This window comes from Hydra vulgaris, chromosome 08 (assembly GCF_038396675.1).
Source record: "Hydra vulgaris chromosome 08, alternate assembly HydraT2T_AEP".
Lineage (NCBI taxonomy): Eukaryota > Metazoa > Cnidaria > Hydrozoa > Anthoathecata > Hydridae > Hydra > Hydra vulgaris.
In genome coordinates, this window is record NC_088927.1 from 47,250,847 (window position 1) to 47,272,500 (window position 21,654).

Below are 21,654 nucleotides of genomic sequence, written 5' to 3' on the forward strand. Positions count from 1 at the left end.
AATTGAATACTTACCATACCTTTAGATGTTTCTAGTTAAATGTGAATGTATAAATCGAGTTTCAGCGAAGAAGGTTCTAAAGAAGAAGGTAAATTTTTATTAAAGGAGTCAAAAACAAAAAGACGACTACCAAATCTAACTAGTGCTGACAAGGTAGGATTTTTAAGTTTTTTGAAGAATTTTGAAGTTTCTGTATTTTCTAATTTGAAAATTAATTATTCGGATTGATTGACGCTGAGCTGATAATATTTTATTAATATTATAGCTGCCAATTTGTCCCCAAACTTGACAACAGTAGATGAGATGAGATTGAAAACTGCAAAATACAGATTTTTAAGGGTAGTTTTATCAACATAATGGCGAATTATTGAAAGGATGCCATTAGCTCGATTAATTTTTAACGGAGAGCATTTATATGAAAATTCCATGAGTGCACAGTGGGCCAGGTGGTAGACAAAACCTCAAAAAAAAATTTCGAAATACTTCCAACTACTAAGTACATTATATTTATAAGAGCATAATGTATGGTTTAAAACATTATTTGTAGTTTAATTGTGCATCATAAATGTACAATTATTATTTACAATTGAATATAATGATGAATTAATTTTTTTTTATTTTTTAATATACCATAACAACATAACTATAACAACAAATAACTTATAAATTATTTAACATATGCGAAATTAATTGACATATTATTAAAATTTAATTTGATAGCTTTTCAAAAAATACCATAACAAATTCCAAGGTCTTGTATTAAAGTCACAGTTTTATTTTGAAATATAAAGGTAAGATTCTTGTTTATAGTATAAAAATATTATGTTAAAAGTGGCTCATATAGTTTAAAACCTGCTGGAACAGCATATTAATGTTAGAATAAGTTAATACAATATATGTACAGCCTGTTGGTGCTGTTTTATTCTGCTCATAGCTGCCCCTTTAGGTTTGGTAAACATTTAAAAAATATATATTGTTGTAAAATGCTATTCGCGACAAACCTATTTTTTGGTTTGTTGTCATTATTAGGTGTTGTGCTTATTGTACTGGCCTAATTAAATATATCTGAAATAAAAATAATGGCCATATTCATGTTATATTAGTTTATAGTGGTTGCACTAATAATTTTAAATTAATTTTTTTGTAGTTGATATGAAGATAAGTGATGTCCATAACCGTATACGGCATGACCAACTAAATCCGAGTGATAAATCATTTTCTTTGTCTGTAGAAGCTATTTTAGTCTCTATGAATTTGGGTTCTACTGGGTGTGCTGCATTTTTAAAAGTTTATCAAAAGAAATGGAAGGATGCAAACCGAGGAAACATAAAGTTTGAGAGTAAAAATAAAAATTGGTTGACTCAGGACTTTAAATCTACATACAGTAATAATATATCTAAGCCTGATAATTCTAGTCAATTACATAAGATTGGTGGAAGACCAAGTTGTTCCTTTAAAGTTGCTTCTGACAAAACCAAAAGGAGAAGACTTAATGATATTATAAATAATTTTTCTAGTGATGAGTTGCTCCACTCAGCAAGGCTTAAATTAAGAAATGAGTATAATTATGAGGCTGCCAAGCAAGTTGCTGAGATATCAGAACCTTCTAGTCAATTTAAAAAGTATACACCTGATGAAGGTCTGGCATTAATTATAGATGGTGGCATGTCAAAATCAACCTACCAACTTATGAGAAATGGAGTTGAAGAACGTGACTGCCATATATATCCTTCATACAACAACATTAGTCCAAAGCTATGTGCTATCCAGAGAACATCTTTGTTGATGATTATTCAGCACATGTACCACTACAAGAATTATTAAAACATACAGTAAAAAGACTTTGTGAGGTGCAAGCTCCTGTGATAAGCACAATGCTAGATGGTTTGACCCGGTTGACTTTGCGTTGCAAGGCTGGGTTTGATGGGGCTACTGGGCAAAGCATGTACAAGCAAATTAGTAGTGAGGAAGCTGGAGATCGTAACTTAAAAAAAGAAGAATCTCTGTTCATTACCTGCTTAGCACCACTAAAACTCAGTGGGTTCTGTAATAACAAAAAAGTACTATTATGGCGAAATGAAAAGCCATCATCTACTGCATATTGTCGTCCAATAAGATTTTCTTTTCAAAATGAAAGCAAAGCAGTTGTTATAGAAGAAGCAAAATATTTAGAATCTGAAATCAAAAAATGTGGTGTTTTTAATTTTACTTTTAATGGAAAGGAACTGGTTGTCAAAAGTATTATTGAACTGACCATGATTGATGGCAAAATTCAAACTATTCTGTCTCATGTGACTAACTCAACTCAATGTTGCTCTGTTTGTGGTGTGTCTCCAAAAAACATGAATAACTTAGAAATGGTGCTGAAATTGGACAATTCTAATAATTTAGAATTGAAATATGGTCTTTCTAGCCTGCATGCCTGGATTAGGTTTTTTGAGATGGTATTGCATATTGGATATAAACTAGAAACTCAAAAGTGGCAGTCTAGAGCTATAGAAGATAAAGAAAATGTTATGCAAGTGAAGAAACGTATACAGACAGAATTTATGAACCAAATGGGACTAGTTGTGGATTTCCCAAAAAGTGGAGGATCTGGTAAGTGAAATTACATAAATACTTTTATATAAATCATCAGGTTAACTATCACATATATACAATTTGTAGGTACCAGTAATGATGGTAACACTGCCCGACGAGCCTTTGCAAACTATCAATCATCTGCCAAAATTTTGAAAGTAGATGAAACTCTTTTATTTTATTTTTACATCATACTAGTCACTTTATCATCTGGATTTGAAATTGACACTGTCAAATTTAAAGAGTTCTGTATTACTGCTCTTAAACTTTACATATCTAAGTATTCCTGGTATTACATGGCACAATCAGTACACAAAATTTTAGTTCATGGCCATGCCATCATTGCTAGACAGTACTTGCCAATTGGACTGATGTCAGAGGAGGCCCAAGAGGCCTGTAACAAGGATTTTAAAAAGTTTAGGGAAGATTTCAGTAGAAAGACTTCCAGAATTGACACAAATCGTGACCTAGTTAACAGGCTACTTGTATCTAGTGATCCTGTCATAACATCATTAAGAAAGTGTCATAAAAAAAATGGTAAGAGTTTAAAAAAATACCCCAGTGAAGTTTTGGCTTTGCTGAGGGAATCAGCTCCACCTTCTTCTTTTTCTTTGTAGCTAAACACAATTTGTTGTTTGATTTTTAAAAAAGGTTGATATTGAAAAAAATTATTTTTTACTACCTAAGCCAATTAAATGTCTTTTATTTTATTAAAAATTAAAATATTCTTGTTAAAAATAAATATTATTTCATATATAATGATTATTTATAAATCTAAATAGGTTTGTGGACCAATTGGGTAATAATTAGGTTTTGTCCACCACTTCCCATATACCTGGCCCACTGTGGAGTGGTTCGAATCTATAAAAATACCAAGATATTTAAAAGTGTTAAAAAAGAATATTTAACACTTTTAAACTAAAAAAAAATTGATACCAAAAATCTAGTTGTCTTACCACGTGTGCCAAAATTGAGTTTTTAGAAGAGAACTTTGTAAAGTTGGCGTCAAAGCAGTCTTCCGTTTTGTTAATCCCTTGATCAATATACTTTGACGTAGTAAGTTTAAACTGCCTCCGAATAGTCGCCAAGGAGTGTAATGTTATATTGGTAAAATAAGAATAATAAAATAAGATTTTCACACGATTTTAAGAACATAAAAGTTATGTTACTAAGGCTAACTGGGATATTTCTGCAATAGTAGAGCATTCACAATATTAAAATGGTAAAATAAACTGGTAGAACCCTAAAACGCTTTCTGTTATTTTAATTAGCTACACAAAAAAATTACGTAAAGCCATTGAAATACAACGTGTGCAATGTTGAAAATCTAAAGAAAACTTTTAAATCCTGTCAATTGCAATTTGGTGATGACTCAACATTGAAAACCACTTTTTGTTAAATTAAAAAATGTTGAATATCTGACGTTGTGACGGAACGTAACAAAATGACATCATTTTGTTACGTTCATTGTTATTTTTATAAACGGTTATTTTAACGATTTTATTAGTTTGATAATGGCTCTCGCTATATGAATAGATGTATCATGTAAAATAATAAATAGTTTTATACGGTATATGACGTTTTAATGCTTATATTATTAATACACATACTATTAAAGGTCCCACTTAAGTTTTATATATATATATATATATATATATATATATATATATATATATATATATATATATATATATATATATATATATATATATATATATATAAATATATATATATATATATATATATATATATATATATATATATATATATATATATATATATATATATATATATATATATATAAAGCGGCGCACAGTCACTCAAATTGAAAAAAAAACGGCAAAAATTATATAAGGATCGCATTTAAATATCTATTAAATAAATAGTTATTGCTTGTTTTGTCAAAAACTTTGTTATGTGGTTTTAAGTTATTTTTACGTGCAACAACCAGCAAAACGTGCGCGTATCCAAAAAATACGCGCGCGTGAAGTTTTACACGCGCGAGCAGGTTTTTTTAATTTTACTTCTCGAATCAAGTAACAGTTTGCATAATGCATAATTTAGTTTAAATCTCTTTTAACTCTCTCTTACTTGTAATCAGGCATGATCACTCAGTACACTACCTTCCAAATTTATTTCATGATTATTACCAGGCTCCTTCCTTTTGGTTAAAACAACGATTGAAAGAATTATCTTCAATAAGAAAAAAATTCAGTCACTAACAGAGTATATAATAGAATGTTCTAAGCATTACTATTATAAATATTTCAAATTTTAAATCATAGAAAATTTAAATTTTCTCAAATTTATGTTATCAATTGTTACCTTCCTCTTTTGATAAAAATAATTATTGAAAGAATTATCTTCAATAAAAGAAAATCCAGACTTCAACAAAAAGTATATAACACTAATGCTCTAAGCATTACTATCATATCTATATGAATTTTTAATTCATAGAAATATTTATTTATTTATTTTTTCAAATTTATGTCACCAATTATCACCCCCTTCACTTTTGATAAAATCAGTTATTAAAAGAATTATCTTCAATAAAAAAAATATTCGGACATCAGCAAAAAGTATATAGCAATAATGCTCTGAGCATTACTATTATAACTGTTTTAAATTTTAATTCATAGAAAAATTTAAATATTGATGGTAAATTAAACTCTAATTAAAAATTTTACAAAAAAATCACGACTGTTTAAGAAGATAAAGAATTTCTATTGGGAGCAATTTTCTATTTTCACATCTATGGTTTGTAAATTGAATGCTCAATATAACTGGATCACTCCTTATCACAAGATATTTAAATTGGTTTTTCATAACATTGATTGTTAAAACTTTGCATGAATGATTTAGTTTTACGTTTCTAATCTCTTTGTCAAGAGCCTCTGTTGATTCTTATGAATAAACTCCAATTTGAAGTTTTAATGCACCGGCAATCTGTAAATCATGTTCTAGAAGTTTGTGAAGGAGGAATAACATACCAATTATATTCGAAAGAATTTTATCTGTTATATTATTACAATTTTTTTGAAAAGAGCTTGGATCTAAATCATATCGTGAACAAACTGCTTTTAAAATTGAATTAAATTTTAAGTCTTGAAATGATGTCAACATCTACACCAGTTAACTCAGAGAAGGTATTCGATTTCTCAAAGGCTCACCTGGCAGTATTATCATCATTAGTGTGTCCGAAATCTTTTTTGGCATGTCAAATATAAGACTTAGTTCTTCCCTAAACTTCTTTTGGATAATTGTTTTTCTTTCTTTAACTGATTCTTTCTGCTCAGAGGTTATAGCATAAAATGATACAATTTTCAAAATATATCCAAGGTGAAGAAAGTACTCAAAGCATATTTCTAACAGTAAAGAGGTGAAGGCTAAAAAATAAAGCTTCTTTATTGACAGGTTTAAATCTAACCAATTAAATTTCGTTCATCTCTGTTGGTTTTGTTGAACATATATTAAAGCTTTATGAAAAAGTAGTACTTGTTAGTGGTTTAACAACCTTTCCACCAAACATAGTCAAATTTATATCTAGAGTTGTATCTAAATACTTATGTTTATACAGATCTGGCTAGATGCTCCATCAAAACCGCCTTTGAAATGCTATGTAGATTGGTATCTTTAAATTATAATTCAGAAAATATTTTGTTGAAACTACTTAGACTCAAAACTATACACAGTGTGTGATTAAAAAAAGGTTGAAGGGAGCAATTGCAGATGTTTCTAAAAAAATCATATTATCAGGATAGCATTTCTTATTTTCAGTTAGAGTTTTTTGAAGAGATATATAAATGTTTTTATTTTGTAATAAGGAGCTGTTTCTGCTTATCCAATATTGTATATTAGACAGATCAGATTGAATTTTTATGCTGATTGCATCTTCAACTTTCATTTTAACAGGTTCATGCATAGGCATGTTTTTCCTAATTTCATTTGCTTTATATGGGTCTAAGGCCTTCTTTACTATAAAGATAAATTGTTTCTATATATGTTGGATTCAGTTGCTGCACTTATTAAAAAAACTAAGACTATTGCTTCGTGATTCTTTTCAACAATTTTAGCTCTTTTGTTTTTTTCACCAAGATTTTCCCAAACTTTATTTTTTCAACCTGGACCTTCTTTAAATTCAATTCTTTTAACAAGATATAGTAAAAACTCCTTCTGTAAATAGAAATTTAATTAAATAGATTGGATAAAAAAAATTGTTAACAAATAATTTTGTTTCTTTTGCAGCAAAACACTCTCTTTTAAAATCTATCTGTCATAGTTTCTATTATGCTTATCTAACTTAGCTCCCACTTTTGCTTTAAAATCAGATAACTTATTCTTTAAGTTGGTAAGCTCTGATTTATCGAAGCCATTTTCATAAAGGTAATAAACGTTTAAAACTTCTTTAAACAAAGATTCAAGCAGATTAACTTTATTGAAACCTAACTTTTTAATTTTTTGAAGAACGTCAATTCTTTTCATGTTTTATATATTATTATATTTATATATAACTATATTATATATATATATATATATATATATATATATATATATATATATATATATATATATATATATATATATATATATATATATATATATATATATATATATATATATATAGTTTTATATATATTTATAACAAAACGCACAAAAATTAATAAAAGTTTAACAATCTTATTGTCATTTACATTATAGCTTAATAGCTACAAGTATTTTTTGTATATATATATGTATATATATATATATATATATATATATATATATATATATATATATATATATATATATATATATATATATATATATATATATATATATATATATATATATATATATATATATATACATATATATATATACATGGTTCGTATTCAATTATTTAATTGAAAATCCCTGACTTTTCACTGACTTTTTTTAAAAATCAAATGAATTTCACTGACCATTTTTAACATTAGCAATAATTTTTAAAATGTTTAAAATTGCTATCTATTAAATGGAAATGCTAAAATTGCTATGCATGACAAAACCAATAAAATTTTTAGTTATAAGTTGTTTTATAAGTTGAATATTTGTATGAACCTTAATATACATGTTAGTATGGATCTTATTATTTAAATTGACTATAAATGAACAGAAAAACATAAGTTTTAGATGATCTTCAAAAAAGGACTAAAAGTTGTGCATATAAAATATTTTTAAATCATCTTTCACACAAAAGTATCTATTAAATATAATGTTATAAACAATATCTTTCAACGTCTTATGCATTAGTTGGTCTATAACAGAGAGTGCTTTGGGTTAGTCACTTGTTTTCACTATTTGTAGCTGTATCTTCATTATCACTGTTTTTAGCTGTACCATTGTTATCACTATTTGCAGCTTTACCTTGGTTATCACTATATGTACCTGTACCTTTGTTATCACAAAGTATAACAAAACATAGCTGGAAACATAAAAAAAATATTTTGGGCATCAATAGCCAGACTAACCTATTAAATTGCACATGATCTAGTTCTTTTAATTAAATACATTATTAACTAAAAATGCAAAAGTTTAAACAGATGTTGCTTAAACAAACTATACTAGGGCCTAGAAATAGAAACTGAGACATTGTCTGTTTTGAAAAGTTATAGTGAAAAACAATTTGCTGGTTAAATTTGTTTAAAATTGCAATATAAAAATCGTAATGGATATAATAAATCTTGACAAGTTTTTAAATTATTTTTAACATAATACTTCAAAAGAACACAATTAAAAAGGTTTACTTCATATTGTGCGATCCATTAAACATCAAAAATATCTAAGCAAAATCTTTTATAAATCAAAAAACAATTGAAGCTTTTCAACTGCAAACTATCTATATTTGCATAAAGTTCATCATAAATAACATTTTATATCAACAAACTCATTTTTCAATTTTCAAAAAACAACAATTGTTAATTTAGTTTTTTTCTCTTTTCCTCCATAGCAATGTTTCCTGCAACCTAGCAACGTCTTTCATTTTCTCATCACCTTTTCTTTTTAAAGTATTTGCTTTGCTGACCAATTATATATTTCTTTTCTTTTCAGCTTGTTACACACTCAAGCAAACTTTTTTTCTAGCATCAATGAAGTTTTTGTAAGGAGACCTATTTGAGATTTTAGTTCTTCAGTTTCAAACAAAATAATAGCTTTTTGACCTAGCATTACATGTTCTTTATTCTTTGACTTCTCTTCATCAAGCATAAGTTGGTATTTTTGATGTGCAAATTTTAAAGCAGCTTTTATTTCTAATGTAATCTGTAGAGTATGGGGGTCGAGGTTGTTGGTAAGCATGTAATCACACACGCTGCCCAACAATACCAGCTGTTGATGTTTTGTCACTAACAACATCCTTATTGACGATAAACACCCGTTCGACCTATGCCTGTCCATGACTCAGAGTCAGAACCAACTTAATGACAGAAAGCAACTCTAGATACTTTTTTATGTCAATGTCTTTAAAGTAAAAATCATCGAAGCGCCTATTCTTTTGATCATAGCAAAAGAAAACATCCCACAATTCATTGCAAATTGCGATTTGTTGCAAATTCTGCTGACATAAACTTTGAGAACTTTGTCTAAATAAGATGCATTTAAAATTTCAAGTAAGTTAAAATAATGCAATCTTTTCATTTGACTCCAATTTTTTTTTTAAGGTGTGATCTGATCATAAAAATTTAGCAGTAAACAAGTGCTCATGTTAACAACATGAGCACTTGTTTACTGCTCAATTTCAAGCGGGCATCTTTTAAATAACTTTTCAGCAGCTGAAATCAAAATATGCATGCATTGAATTTTAAAATTTTCAAAATCCTTAAAAATAACTGCATCATTCTTTCTGAGCTTTAGTTTTATGCAAATCTCAGTAGTTTCAGATTTAATGAACATCCTAAGAATACCCTTAACCAACTGCACAAGATCACCATTTATATAAAAATATGCTTCAGAAACAGTTTAAATATGCTCGCCGGTAAGCTAAAAAACTGGAATCTTACAAGGGAAGGTTCCTTTTTAACATAATTTACATCAAACTTATATGATTTGCCAGATGGCAGTTTACTTTTAGAAGGCCGAATACTAATTAATCTTTCTGCTACCTTTTTGTCTTTAACACAACTGGTTGCGCAAAATAAAAGGGGTAACACAGAACCTTCAGTGATACTGATAAAGTCACTTCTTCTGGCACGAGAATCGTAAAATAAGAGAAAGCAGCTTTTGAACGTCTTTTAGTGATCTTATTATCAGTAAGGTTATTTAAAGACCTGAATAACCTTGCTGATAATAAGATCACTTATCGTTTTATTAAAATGATTCAGCAAATCAAGTCTGGTACTATGTCTCATAAATGAGGAATCCCAATACCTCACTTAAACTTGTATTTTTTCTTTTTTCCAATATCGGATGAGTAAATTTTATTTGACACGTGTGAGTTTTCTTGTTGAGGGATTCAACAAAGGACAAAACAAGCCAGGGAGATATGCTTAGTTGTTGTTTAAGTTTAGTTGTTGTTTATTTGATCCCAATTCAAAAGATTTAGCAATCTCACTGTCAGGAAATATAGCCTGGAACAAATTAGTGGCATCTTTGTTTGAATTGTTAGAAATTTTATTTAAGCAACAATGCAATACCCGTATAATTTCTGCACAAGGTTCCTCAGAACTTGATACAATGAGTTCTAAAGATTGCAGCTTCATAATGTGTCCTTTTGAGAAACTATCAGTTATCTTTAAATTAGACTCTTCCACTGAATTAGGTGAATTATTATTTTTAGCAGATAATTTTTAGACGATACAAAGAAGAACAGGAGAAATGCTTGCAACTGAAATATGCTTTTATCCTTTCTTGTGACTTTTTAGTACTTAAATACCCATGTTCAAAAGTTGAATTATTTTATGGCATAATTTGCATTGAGCCTAGGCATTATCTTTTCCTTTCATCAGCCAAGAATTAAAATGACGGTTCCTGTTTTTGTTTAACCAAGCTTCTTTGAAATAAGCCTTTTTTTACTTAGGGAAATAGTTTTAAACGATCTAAATTGATCGTTAAAAAAATAAATATATAAATAGTTTTCTTATTAGTAAAAAAAAAGAACATTATTGTAATAATTAAATAACAACCATAGATAATTTTAATAAAAAGTTTTTATTGAAAACAATTGTTAGTAATTACCAAAGTAATTTGTTACGTGATTCATATGTGTTTATAATATAAACACATTAGAAAATATCAAAGTTGTTTATTCCAAATGTAATTTAATTAAGAGTTTAATGTAATTAGGAGTTTTAGTTTCTTATGTTTACTTGTTTATACTGTTCTCTTTCGTTAAGATTTCTTTTTTTCTTTTAGTTTAGTTTGCAGTTATTTTCTTTTAAATTTTGCTTAGGTTTTCAGCGCATTTTTCTTACGATTTTTAAAAAACTTAAAAGCCGTGGTCAAATTGCGTGCTCATATAATGGCGTGCAATCACACTGAAGGGTATTTTTTTAATTGTCAAAATAAATTAAATGGGTAGCACCAACAAAAACATAATCGCCTAATTGTAACATGAGTAACTTTTCAATCAGAATTCCTTGACTTTTCCCTGACTATCTGATTAAAAAAAAAAATTTCCTCAACTTTTCCAGGTGGTCCATGACTTTAGCCAATATATATATATATATATATATATATATATATATATATATATATATATATATATACATATAAATTAGTAAAAAACACTTATCTAACTTTTATCTTCGACTTGAAGTTTCACCATTGCTGGATCATCAGGAAGAGTCAGGAGAGAACTCTTCCTGATGATCCAGCAATGGTGAAACTTCAAGTTGAAGATAAAAGTTAGATAAGTGTTTTTTACTAATTTATTATTGCTCTGTTCTTTAAGAACATTGAGCACTCTATTTGTAAAATACACTAACATAATTTACATATATATATATATATATATATATATATATATATATATATATATATATATATATATATATATATATATCTATATATATATATATATATATATATATATATATATATATATATATATATATATATATATATATATATAAATTAGTAGAAAATTATTTGTCAATTTTTTTTTCCCTTTACACTGTGTTTCATCTATAAAGACTCGTGTCAGAAATGGAAAAAAATAGACAAGTGATTTTCTTCTGATTTATTATAGCTCTGTTTTTAAAGAATATGGAGCAGTGCTCAATGTTCTTAAAAATTTGTCATTGCCAAATGTCATGGTATACAGGGATCCACTCTGGAAAATCTAGAAAAAATGTTTGTTAGAAAAAATAGGCTGTTTTTAAAAAGCATGATGGAGTAACTAGAAAATGTCTTTTTCGTAATCATTGAATCAATGATTCACAAAAAATACATTTTCCTGTTTCTTCAGCATCTTTAGCTATTGTTTCGAGTTATTGAGTTTTAAAGTTAAAATTCACGTTAGGGAAAGACTTGACCTTTATATTAACTTTTTAAACTCGTTAAAATCAATAATTTTGTTGAACAAAGAAACAAACAAATCAAGTTTTGGGAGAGATAGCGAAAGAGACAGTAAAACCACGCACGTACTAGTTGTCTTTAATTCCCTCCCCTCCACCTCCCGTTCCCTCCTCCAAACACACCACCACAATCTTGTACGCATTCATACGTTTTTTGGTAACTCCTTCTCTCCAAACCTGCCTTTAAACTTTTTAAAAGACCTTGTTAGAGCTGTTCGAGATTAGGTTTTTTATCCTCGATCGAGTTCGATCAAGATTACAAAAATTTCGATCGAGTACGAGATTATTAAACAAACTAGTGAAAGTGTACATTCAATTCATTTAAAAATGTCATCATCAGTAAATCATAATTATCCTAATGCTACAAGTCTACAAATTTTTGTGAAGAAAGGCAAGTTCTTCTACATGCTCTGATAGAAGACTGCAGCTTTTAATGGAAACGATGTTCCCAGATGTTGAGTTCAGACGCTCTGAATTGATAACTGGTCGCTGGGATTGACAAAAGTAAATGAGCAAGCTCAGCAAGACAAAAAAATTGACTTTTATTTTGCCTCCTTTATGTCAGTGGACAGCCATTGCGCTCAATTGCTATATCTTTCAAGTTTGTCTTCACGTGATCATCAGCAACATTGTCGTTGGTTGCATTTGCTGTCATCATGTTATCGACGGATTCCCGCAAGCCTGTTAATTGTGTTTCTAGTGCAGACTCCGTCACCGAGTGCTGAGACTGGACTTGTATTGGTCCTGAAATTAGTACTGTTGGAAGTTCATTCATTAATTTAGGAAGCTTTGATAAGTTGGCCGCCAGCTTCTCAGGTTTTTTACGGTAAAGTGACTTCTACCTGGGATTTACCAGTGTGCAAACTACATCTGGTTGAACCTATTAAAATATTGTCTGACTATATATATAACTGTCAAATAGTTCAAGGATTATAGATAATTAGATATTAATATATTAGATAAGTATGACCATGGTCCGTAATACAATTGAAGTTAAAGAAAGCTTTATGTGGAAATAGGCAGTTAAAAACTAGTGCGTGATTGATAATACACTGAAATAAAAAGATTGATAAAACACTGAAATAAACACTTAATATACTGAGTCTCAGACTCAGTATATTAAGTGTATATTAAGCAATAGGATGGCATGCCAACAAACTGAGTAGTAATGCGATCAATCATTTTTCGTTTCAAATTTTTATACATACTAGGCACAATACTGCGAGAAAAAGTGGTCCTGCTCGGAATATGATACTGAGTAACAAATCGTACGGCAGGTAATCTGAAGTCAACATGTGCCCAATAGCTCGTTTTATTTCTTTAGCTTTTTCTTGTTCAGACGTCCATGCTGTTTTCTTAGCCCACAAATCTGTGACACTAACTGACAGTTGTTTTCCAGCTTGGACAAGATATTTTTGACTGCATTTTCCAATTTTACAAAAACTAAAAATAGTATCGTTAATTTCACGCCTATCAAAATAATTCCAAATAACGCTCCGTACTCTCTCGTCCTCCATTTGGAAGCGTTTTAATATAATTTTACTGCGACTTTTTGAAGCGTTTTAAATACGATTTTTTTAAATATCAAGCTTTAGGTTCGAAATTCGAATTATATTTGATTAACTAACCACATTCGATTCGAGTTTGATTATTGAATAAACTTGAACTCGAAACTTCGAGTTTCGCACACCTCTATTATCTGTTTTATTTTATTTAATAAATAATGGTTTTTAACGACTTCAAAAGTTTGGAAAAAAAGCGTTTATTTTTAAAAAATACGATTTTTTCAACAAAATTTTATAAAAATATTATATAAAAGCGAAATAATAATTTACAATTCAGTATGGCTCGGCATTGAATGTCGAGCCATACCGAATTGTAAAGGATATTCTACAAAATACTATGGTGATTTCGCTTTTATGTAAAATTTTGATTAAATATTCTTGAAGAAATATTGTAAAAATAAACGTAAATTTAACAAAGTAAATGTTACAAAGAATATAGTCAACTAAACTAATGCAAACCTCGTTGGGTACCGAGTCAAATAAAGATAAAGAAAAGAAAGAAAAAGAAAAGAGAAAGAGAAAGAAAGTTCGTGGTTTTAGGTGGCCATCCCAATCACCCGACTAAAATATTGATTTTCAGCTGACGTTCAATATTTTTATCCATCTATTCTCTCTCTCTCCTCTCTCTCTCTCCTCTCTCTCTCTCTCTCTCTCTCTCTCTCTCTCTCTCTCTCTCTCTCTCTCTATATATATATATATATATATATATATATATATATATATATATATATATATATATACAGAAAACTCATCTCCCCATGTTTTGTCCAGCAGCAGACTTACCGACTCCATAAAGCTTTTTAACTAATCTCAGGATCAACCTTTTGGAGGTAAGATACATTACCATGATCTTAATCACTTATAAGTAAAGTTTTTTTAATAATTTTTACAAAATATTACTTTGTAGAATCAATAAATAAGCAATTTTGTGGGGAAAATGTTAAAAGATTTGGTTTCTTTGAATATGTTTTTTTAAACTCATTAAAAATCGTCATTTTCTAAATAAGCTAAAAAACGTTAACAAAATAATTTATGTTTTTTCAAAATTTTATATAAAACGTTTTGTTTGGTATAAATAACGTTGACATAACTGAAGTATGTGCTAAAATATTTGTAAAATTCCACTATTTTAGCTTATCCGCAAATTTTTAGACGTATTTAAGGAGTTTGATATATATTTTAAAAGAAGTTGAATTGAATCTTGCTATAAAAATTGCACCAACCTCTAATTTTTTTTACCTAAAACCGTCGGATGACACCTCATAGTTTTGAAAAACTAAAAGAATTTTAATTGGCTATTTTCTATGTAAAAAAGAACAAATCACTCCCATTTGATGATATTTCCTGTAAATATACTTATTTTGATGTTCTATACATTAAAACTTATTTAAGATCAAGAGATAACAGTTTACAAAATGACGATCGCTCTAACGTTTCTAACTTCAGGCAAATATCAGTGCTCTTTGTTTTTTCTAAAAGTATTCGAACACCTAAATTACAATAAAACCTTTGACTATTTTACATAATTATTATTTTTGTTATTATTAATTTTTTTTTTTTTTTTGTGCGGACATTATACTTAGAGAATATCCAATTTATATATTTCCAATTGAAATACGAATAAAAAAAATAATGTTTTGCATTTAAATAATTTTCATTTTCTCAAAATACATTAATAAAAAAATCTCATATATGTGCTAATTGTAAATCTTTTCAAATTTGATACGACATTACCTTTTAGTTATTTTAGATTGAATCGTTTGTGTTTGACAGAAGAGATAAATAAAACCAGTGGATTACTTTGAATAAGCGGATAATTTATTTAGTTCTTTAAAACATTTAACTTTGAAACTTTAAAATTTGATAAAGTCAAACTTAGTTTTCGAATTTTTTTGTTTAAAGTCTCTTGAGCCTCTTCTAAGTAAAATCCAATGAAAAGTGTTAAGGATTTTGATATAACTCGTTAACATCATTATTATCTTTATAACACCATTCTTTTGGGAAGATTTTATCACGCAAACATTCAGGATTGAGTGGAATTATTATCTGTTACAGTATTCTCCATTACCTTTACATTACCTTACCTTTACCTTACAACCAAACATAATAAATTCAATTTTATAGTTGATTTTGTGGACAGTTTTTTTGCTTTAATCAAGCATTATTGAAGATTTAAAACTTTGGATCATTACCTTTCCTCTTCCTCGACACAAACCAACTTTGAATACTTTTTATACTGAATTTCTATTCGACTGGCCGGTAAAAGTTGGTACTTGATGGTCTTTAGTTGAACCAGAAAGTTTGGTTGTCAACATTTAATTTTAAAGATGCCATAGCAGTTTGAAACTTGTTTCTTCATTCGATATATTCTGCCCTAAATTTCTGTCAGTATTTTTGTTAATAAATCTGCCTTGAAGCCCCGTTAAATACTTTGCAATGCAAAAATTTCTATCAAGAAGAATGTCTTCTAGGACTGTTTGGCATAACGGAAGTTGTGTAATCTGCTGCAGAGTATAGTTTAAAATTCTTTGAAAACCACAAACTGCCTCAGTATTATTCACCTAAACCGCATCTGAATAACATCTTTGTTTTTTTGCAAACAGATATAACAGTTGAGTAAATACTTACATTATGCACTATGGAACTGTTTCTTTTTATTTGATATTGGTAATCTGATAAATTACATTGCACCTTGAGATTGAGGGCATGCGATGTATTTATTTAATTTCCCTTCAAAAGAATATTCCAATTATAGAAAAGTTTTATAACGAATATAATCAGCAGGACTTCCAGAAGATCATTCAATCTTATCATGTAGCTCTTTACAATTAAATATAACAATTATGTATACATATTCAAATTAACCAATAAAAATACATCAATATAATATTTTCACAATTTAAATAACTGTGCAAAAGCTTACCCAGCAAACATGTCAGCGTTGAATCAACGTTGAAAACCGGTCGCAGCGTAGAAAAAGCGTTACAGTCACAAAAACAACGCGCTTTCAACGTTGAAATCAATGTTTTTTATTGTATACTAAGTCGCGGTAAATTTAAACGTTGAATAAGCGTTAAAATTGTAACGTAATTTAGCTTCTCAAAAAAAGACGTTTGTTCAACGTGGAATCAACTTACGCAAAAAGACATTTTTAAGACGATTCAAAATCTATGCTTCATCAACGTTAAAAATAAACCGCTTTTTAAACGTCACATTTTTAACGTTGAATAAGCGTATAAATATCAACTTATATTATCTTCTCAAAAAACCGCGTTTATTCAACGTTGAATTAAAGTACGCAAATAATCACTGTAAAAACGTCGCAAAGTTGAAGGTTTATCAAAGTTAGACATTAGCTGCTTTCCCCTATAACATTTTCAGGTTACATTACGTATTGTAACGTAAACGAGATTCGTTACGTTACGTGCAAAATGTCCGTTATTTTTACGTAACCGAGACGAAAGATTTTACGTAACGATACGTAAAATTATAGCGTAACAATACGTGCAAAATGTCCGTTATTTTTACGTAACTGAGACGTAAGATTTTACGTAATGATACGTAACATTGTAACGTAACGTTACGTGCAAAAATATAATTTTTACGTATCCGAGATGTAACGTATAACGTATTAATACGTAACATTTTAACCTAATAAGACGTGATCATGATCACCTGCGGCGACTTTCAAATTAGCGATATTTAATTGTGATCTCGTATGCAAATAAAAACCTAATTATTGGCCCACATTAATGCTGCAAATTACTCTTATAGCCTATTATATAATAGCCTAATAAGAGTGCTCCATCGTCCAGGGAGTAAGGAGTAGACTAATACATAATACACAATGTATATCACATATAAACTTAATACAAAACCTAAGTACTAAACATATCCTCATCATATTTGAGAGTAACAAAAATCTTGCCGTAATGTAATTAAAATCTCATTAACGGTTTAAAACATTGTCAAAATTGACATTATATACACGCTTTTGCTTGTGGGATAATAAAAACAAAAGAAGTGTTACGCTGATTAAATAAAAAAAATTTAAAAACGTTTTATTTATATTAAAGTTATAACGTAATTAGATTTACAATATTGTAATTAACATTAATAATAAGTCGTTTATGTGTTGTGTATATATATATATATATATATATATATATATATATATATATATATATATATATATATATATATATATATATATATATATATATATATATATATATATGGACCCGTAACGTAAAAATTTTTAGAAAAAAGGCAGATTATAATAGTAAATATAAATTTTTCTTAATTTTGCATTTAAAAGTTGTTTGAAATAAAGAGAATATGCAAATAAAGGGGGATCGATCGCACCTGATTACCCTCCTCCCTCCTCCTCATATATATTTCAAATTTCATATAAAAATTATTGATGACGATTAGAAAAAAGCATTTAATTCAGAAGTTTATTATAACGAAAAAAATAATTAACATAGTAATAGTATAATCTGTGTACCTTTTGCCTTTAACTACTGTCTTTGGTAATCGAACTATCATCGTTGCAAATATCATCAAAGGCGTTACTGTCAGAATTATCATTACCAATAGATTCAGGTGCAATACTAGCCTTTTTTGGTGCCCGACTAGGTATGCCTATTATTGCGCGTTTTGCATGCATTGATTACTGCGCGTTTTGCATGCATTGGCATTCGTTTTAATTGATCCCGGAGCGCCTCTGCCACCTTATGGAGATTAATGCGTTTTTGCAATATTAGCTGCAGAGAATCTTTAAAATATAAAAATAAAATCTACATCTTTAAAGGAATAGAATCGTTAAAAAAAAAAAATGAAATCACATTAGCACAACAGTAAAACTTTTTTTTAAAAAATAAATAAATTTAGCGGCAAAACACCTCGAATAATGCCCCAAATTGTCCCCAAATTATTTGACTTTGAGCGCAAGGTAAATCTCAATATTTTGTAAAAAAAAAAAAAAAATGCTAATGTGATTATAATGGTCCAATTTCTTTTTTAGATTATTGTGTATTCTGGTTTTTTCGTATTTGTTGTTTAAAATAAAATAAAGTTTCGCAAAATTTAGTCAAAAAAATAAAACTTTATTGCGTATTTGACCATAGTTATTTTTTTCCTAAATCTTTTTTTTAAACTTAAACAACATTTATGAAAAAACCGGAATACATAACAATCTAAAAAAAATTTGGGTCATTATCACATAAGAAATTTTGTTTTCAGAAAATATTTAGCGCATTTTCCGGGGTTTTTTGCTGCTTGAGCACAAGGTAAATGTCAATATTTTTAGAACTTTTTTTTTTGTAATTGTATTTTTTTCATATTTGCTCCATATTGGGTTTCTTGTGATTTTCGTTTTGTAATAAAAAATTTTTGAACACCCCTTATGTCTAGTTTAAAAGCCGAAAAATGCAAGCATAATTTTAACTATCATTGGTAATTGTATATGTATAAATGTATTTCTAATTAGGAGTCGCTCATTAAGTACGTACGCTTTTATTTCAATCCTTCCTCCCCTTCCCCTTTTTAGTACCCTCCACCTCAAAAAAAGAACCTGCGCTTTTAACGTACCTACCTTTTTTTTAGTTTAGTTTCTTCTTTTTTTTATAATTGACCCCTGATTCCCCCCTCCCCCAAATCGTGTTTACGCCATTTACAGATATAAATATAATGTACAGACGCAATGGAGTGTTCATACATCAACTGTGTATTGTTTCATGTACCTCAAAATAATACTTTTCTACCGCATTGAAATCTAAGTTTTAATCAAAAAAGTTGCAAAAAAAACTTGAGAATAAAAATGTTTTAATATGCCGTCTTCGGATTTATTAACGATTTACGCCGTTTATAAGACTTTAAATAAGTTTCATTTTAAATCATACCCACTAGCAATCTGATTTTGCTATTTTATAACAAACAAGAATTATTTGAGATTTTTTTTATGTAAAAAAGAATTAAGGATATATATAATAATTACATTGGATTGCTTGTGGGTTTTATTTAACAAAGATTATTTTCTAAACTTATAAATTTAAAAGCGTTTAGATCACGTTTTATTTTGATCAAATAAAACGTGATCTAACTTTATATAATCTAAATGTGAGACGCATTTAAAATACCTATAAATTTTTTTGACGTTATGTTGCGTCTTAGTTTACACTTATTATATAAGTGTCATGGTTTTTTTTAATTAATATTTATAAGTTAAAAAAAACCATACTGGTATTTTTTTAAACTTTTAACAATATACAAAAAATTAGTTCTAATTTTTTTTTATAACAAATTTGTCACGAAAACAACGTTTCGATTCGCGAAGTTGCAACTTTGCGATTTGAATTTTTTAACAAAAAAATATTTTTCTAAAACTTTTTTTAGTTACTATTGTCTTAACAAATGTATCGTTGAATACCATAACTCATAAATGAATTACAGTATTTAACAAATTTGTTGAATTAACAATATTGTAAATGCCCTGAATGCATTTGTCAAGACCATTGTAATAAAAAAAGTATTTAAAAAAAAAATAACCCACAAGCAATCTAATTCCTTATATATATGATTTTTACTGTAACCATATGGCACGTGATGTTACGTATTAATTAAAAATTCATTCGCGAATTTAACGCGTCACAAATTTAATTTATTTTACGTTACCTTACGTCTATCTTGATACTTGTTAGAGTGTAACCAATTAAGACATAATGTTACGTTAAAAAAATCCATTTACGTCACGTAGTTTAGTTACGTCTCGAATCTATATTTAGTAACGTTACGTTACGTCTTATTTGGTTACACTTTATATAGTTAAAAAGAAAACTAATTGAGACGTAACGTTGCGAATTGAGAATTTTTTCTTTTTTCGTGACAAAGTAACCAATTGAGACGAAGCTATTTTACAATAAAAATAAAATAAAAGATGATTTTTAGCAATACGGCAATACAAAACAAACATTTACTGCATTATCAAGTTTATTTACTTAATATTTAATTAAAAGTTAGAGAATGTAACCTTGTTACCAATTGTAACCGATTAAGACGTAACGTAACTTTAAAATGTTATAGGGGTTTTTCAACGTATTTAAGCTATTTATGAAACAACGCTTATTCAACGTTACATATACCAACATTGAAAATGTGGTAGTTAAAAAACGTTGAAAAAGTGTTATTTTGCCAACGTTAATTAAACGTTGTTTTGACAACGTTGAGGAAGTGACACATTGAAAATTATTGTCTCATTAACTAGCCATTACAAAAATAATTTGCCGTAAAGAAAAGGCAATGAAAACTTAATAGAATGCATGCAGATGGTATGAAAAAAATATTTTGATAAAGTTATGTTTTATAACTTCTTTTTATTGCGACTAATTTAAAACTTTCAGATTTTGCATCAAATTGTATATAATATACATAAATCTCAGAGTATATTCGGTTTATTCTGGTTATTTTTGTTGATGATTTATTTATTTTAAAATGACCATTTTAATAAATTGCAAAGTTGTATTAAATATGTTATTTCTAAGTTAAAAATAGCACTTAAGTTTAATAAGATTCAGATGTTTTAAGTAATATCAAAATTAATAAAACATAATAAGTCAGACTAAATTTAGTCTGTTCACAGACTAATTTTTTTATTTATTTGAAAAACTTTAAACACCTTACCCTAATTATCAAGCAAATATTCAGTATAAAATCTTCGACCAATAATGAAAGTATGCATTATTAAGTTTTTTTTTATATAAAAACACGTTTGGATAAGAAACTTTATTTCCATTTTTTCGAAAAACTTCTAATTTTAATAGGAAAAGTATTAAGTCCTAATTATAGAGTTGGTGTTATATCTTTAATTCTAACATTTATTCTTTATTCATACATTTTTATTGATTTTAATGATATGTATTTATGCATATATATATATGGGTAAATTTATGAATATTTATAAAAGAAATATATACATT

The 21,654-nt window shown here is 28.0% G+C and overlaps 1 protein-coding gene and 1 long non-coding RNA gene across 2 annotated transcripts in view; both read left to right on the forward strand.

Moving 5' to 3' along the window:
* The first annotated feature begins 1,736 nt into the window (after positions 1 to 1,736).
* LOC136083907 (uncharacterized) lies at positions 1,737 to 3,241 on the forward strand. Its single transcript, XM_065803832.1, has 2 exons — positions 1,737 to 2,598; positions 2,668 to 3,241. The coding sequence occupies exons 1-2, from the start codon at positions 1,758 to 1,760 to the stop codon at positions 3,195 to 3,197; spliced, it is 1,371 nt and encodes a 456-aa protein (XP_065659904.1). The 5' UTR covers positions 1,737 to 1,757; the 3' UTR covers positions 3,198 to 3,241.
* Positions 3,242 to 20,789: 17,548 nt separating this feature from the next.
* Positions 20,790 to 21,654, forward strand: part of LOC136084342 (uncharacterized) — a 6,017-nt gene continuing 5,152 nt past the window's right edge. The window contains exon 1 of the long non-coding RNA XR_010640498.1: positions 20,790 to 21,006. This is a non-coding gene — a long non-coding RNA (uncharacterized LOC136084342). The remainder of the gene's footprint in view (positions 21,007 to 21,654) is intronic.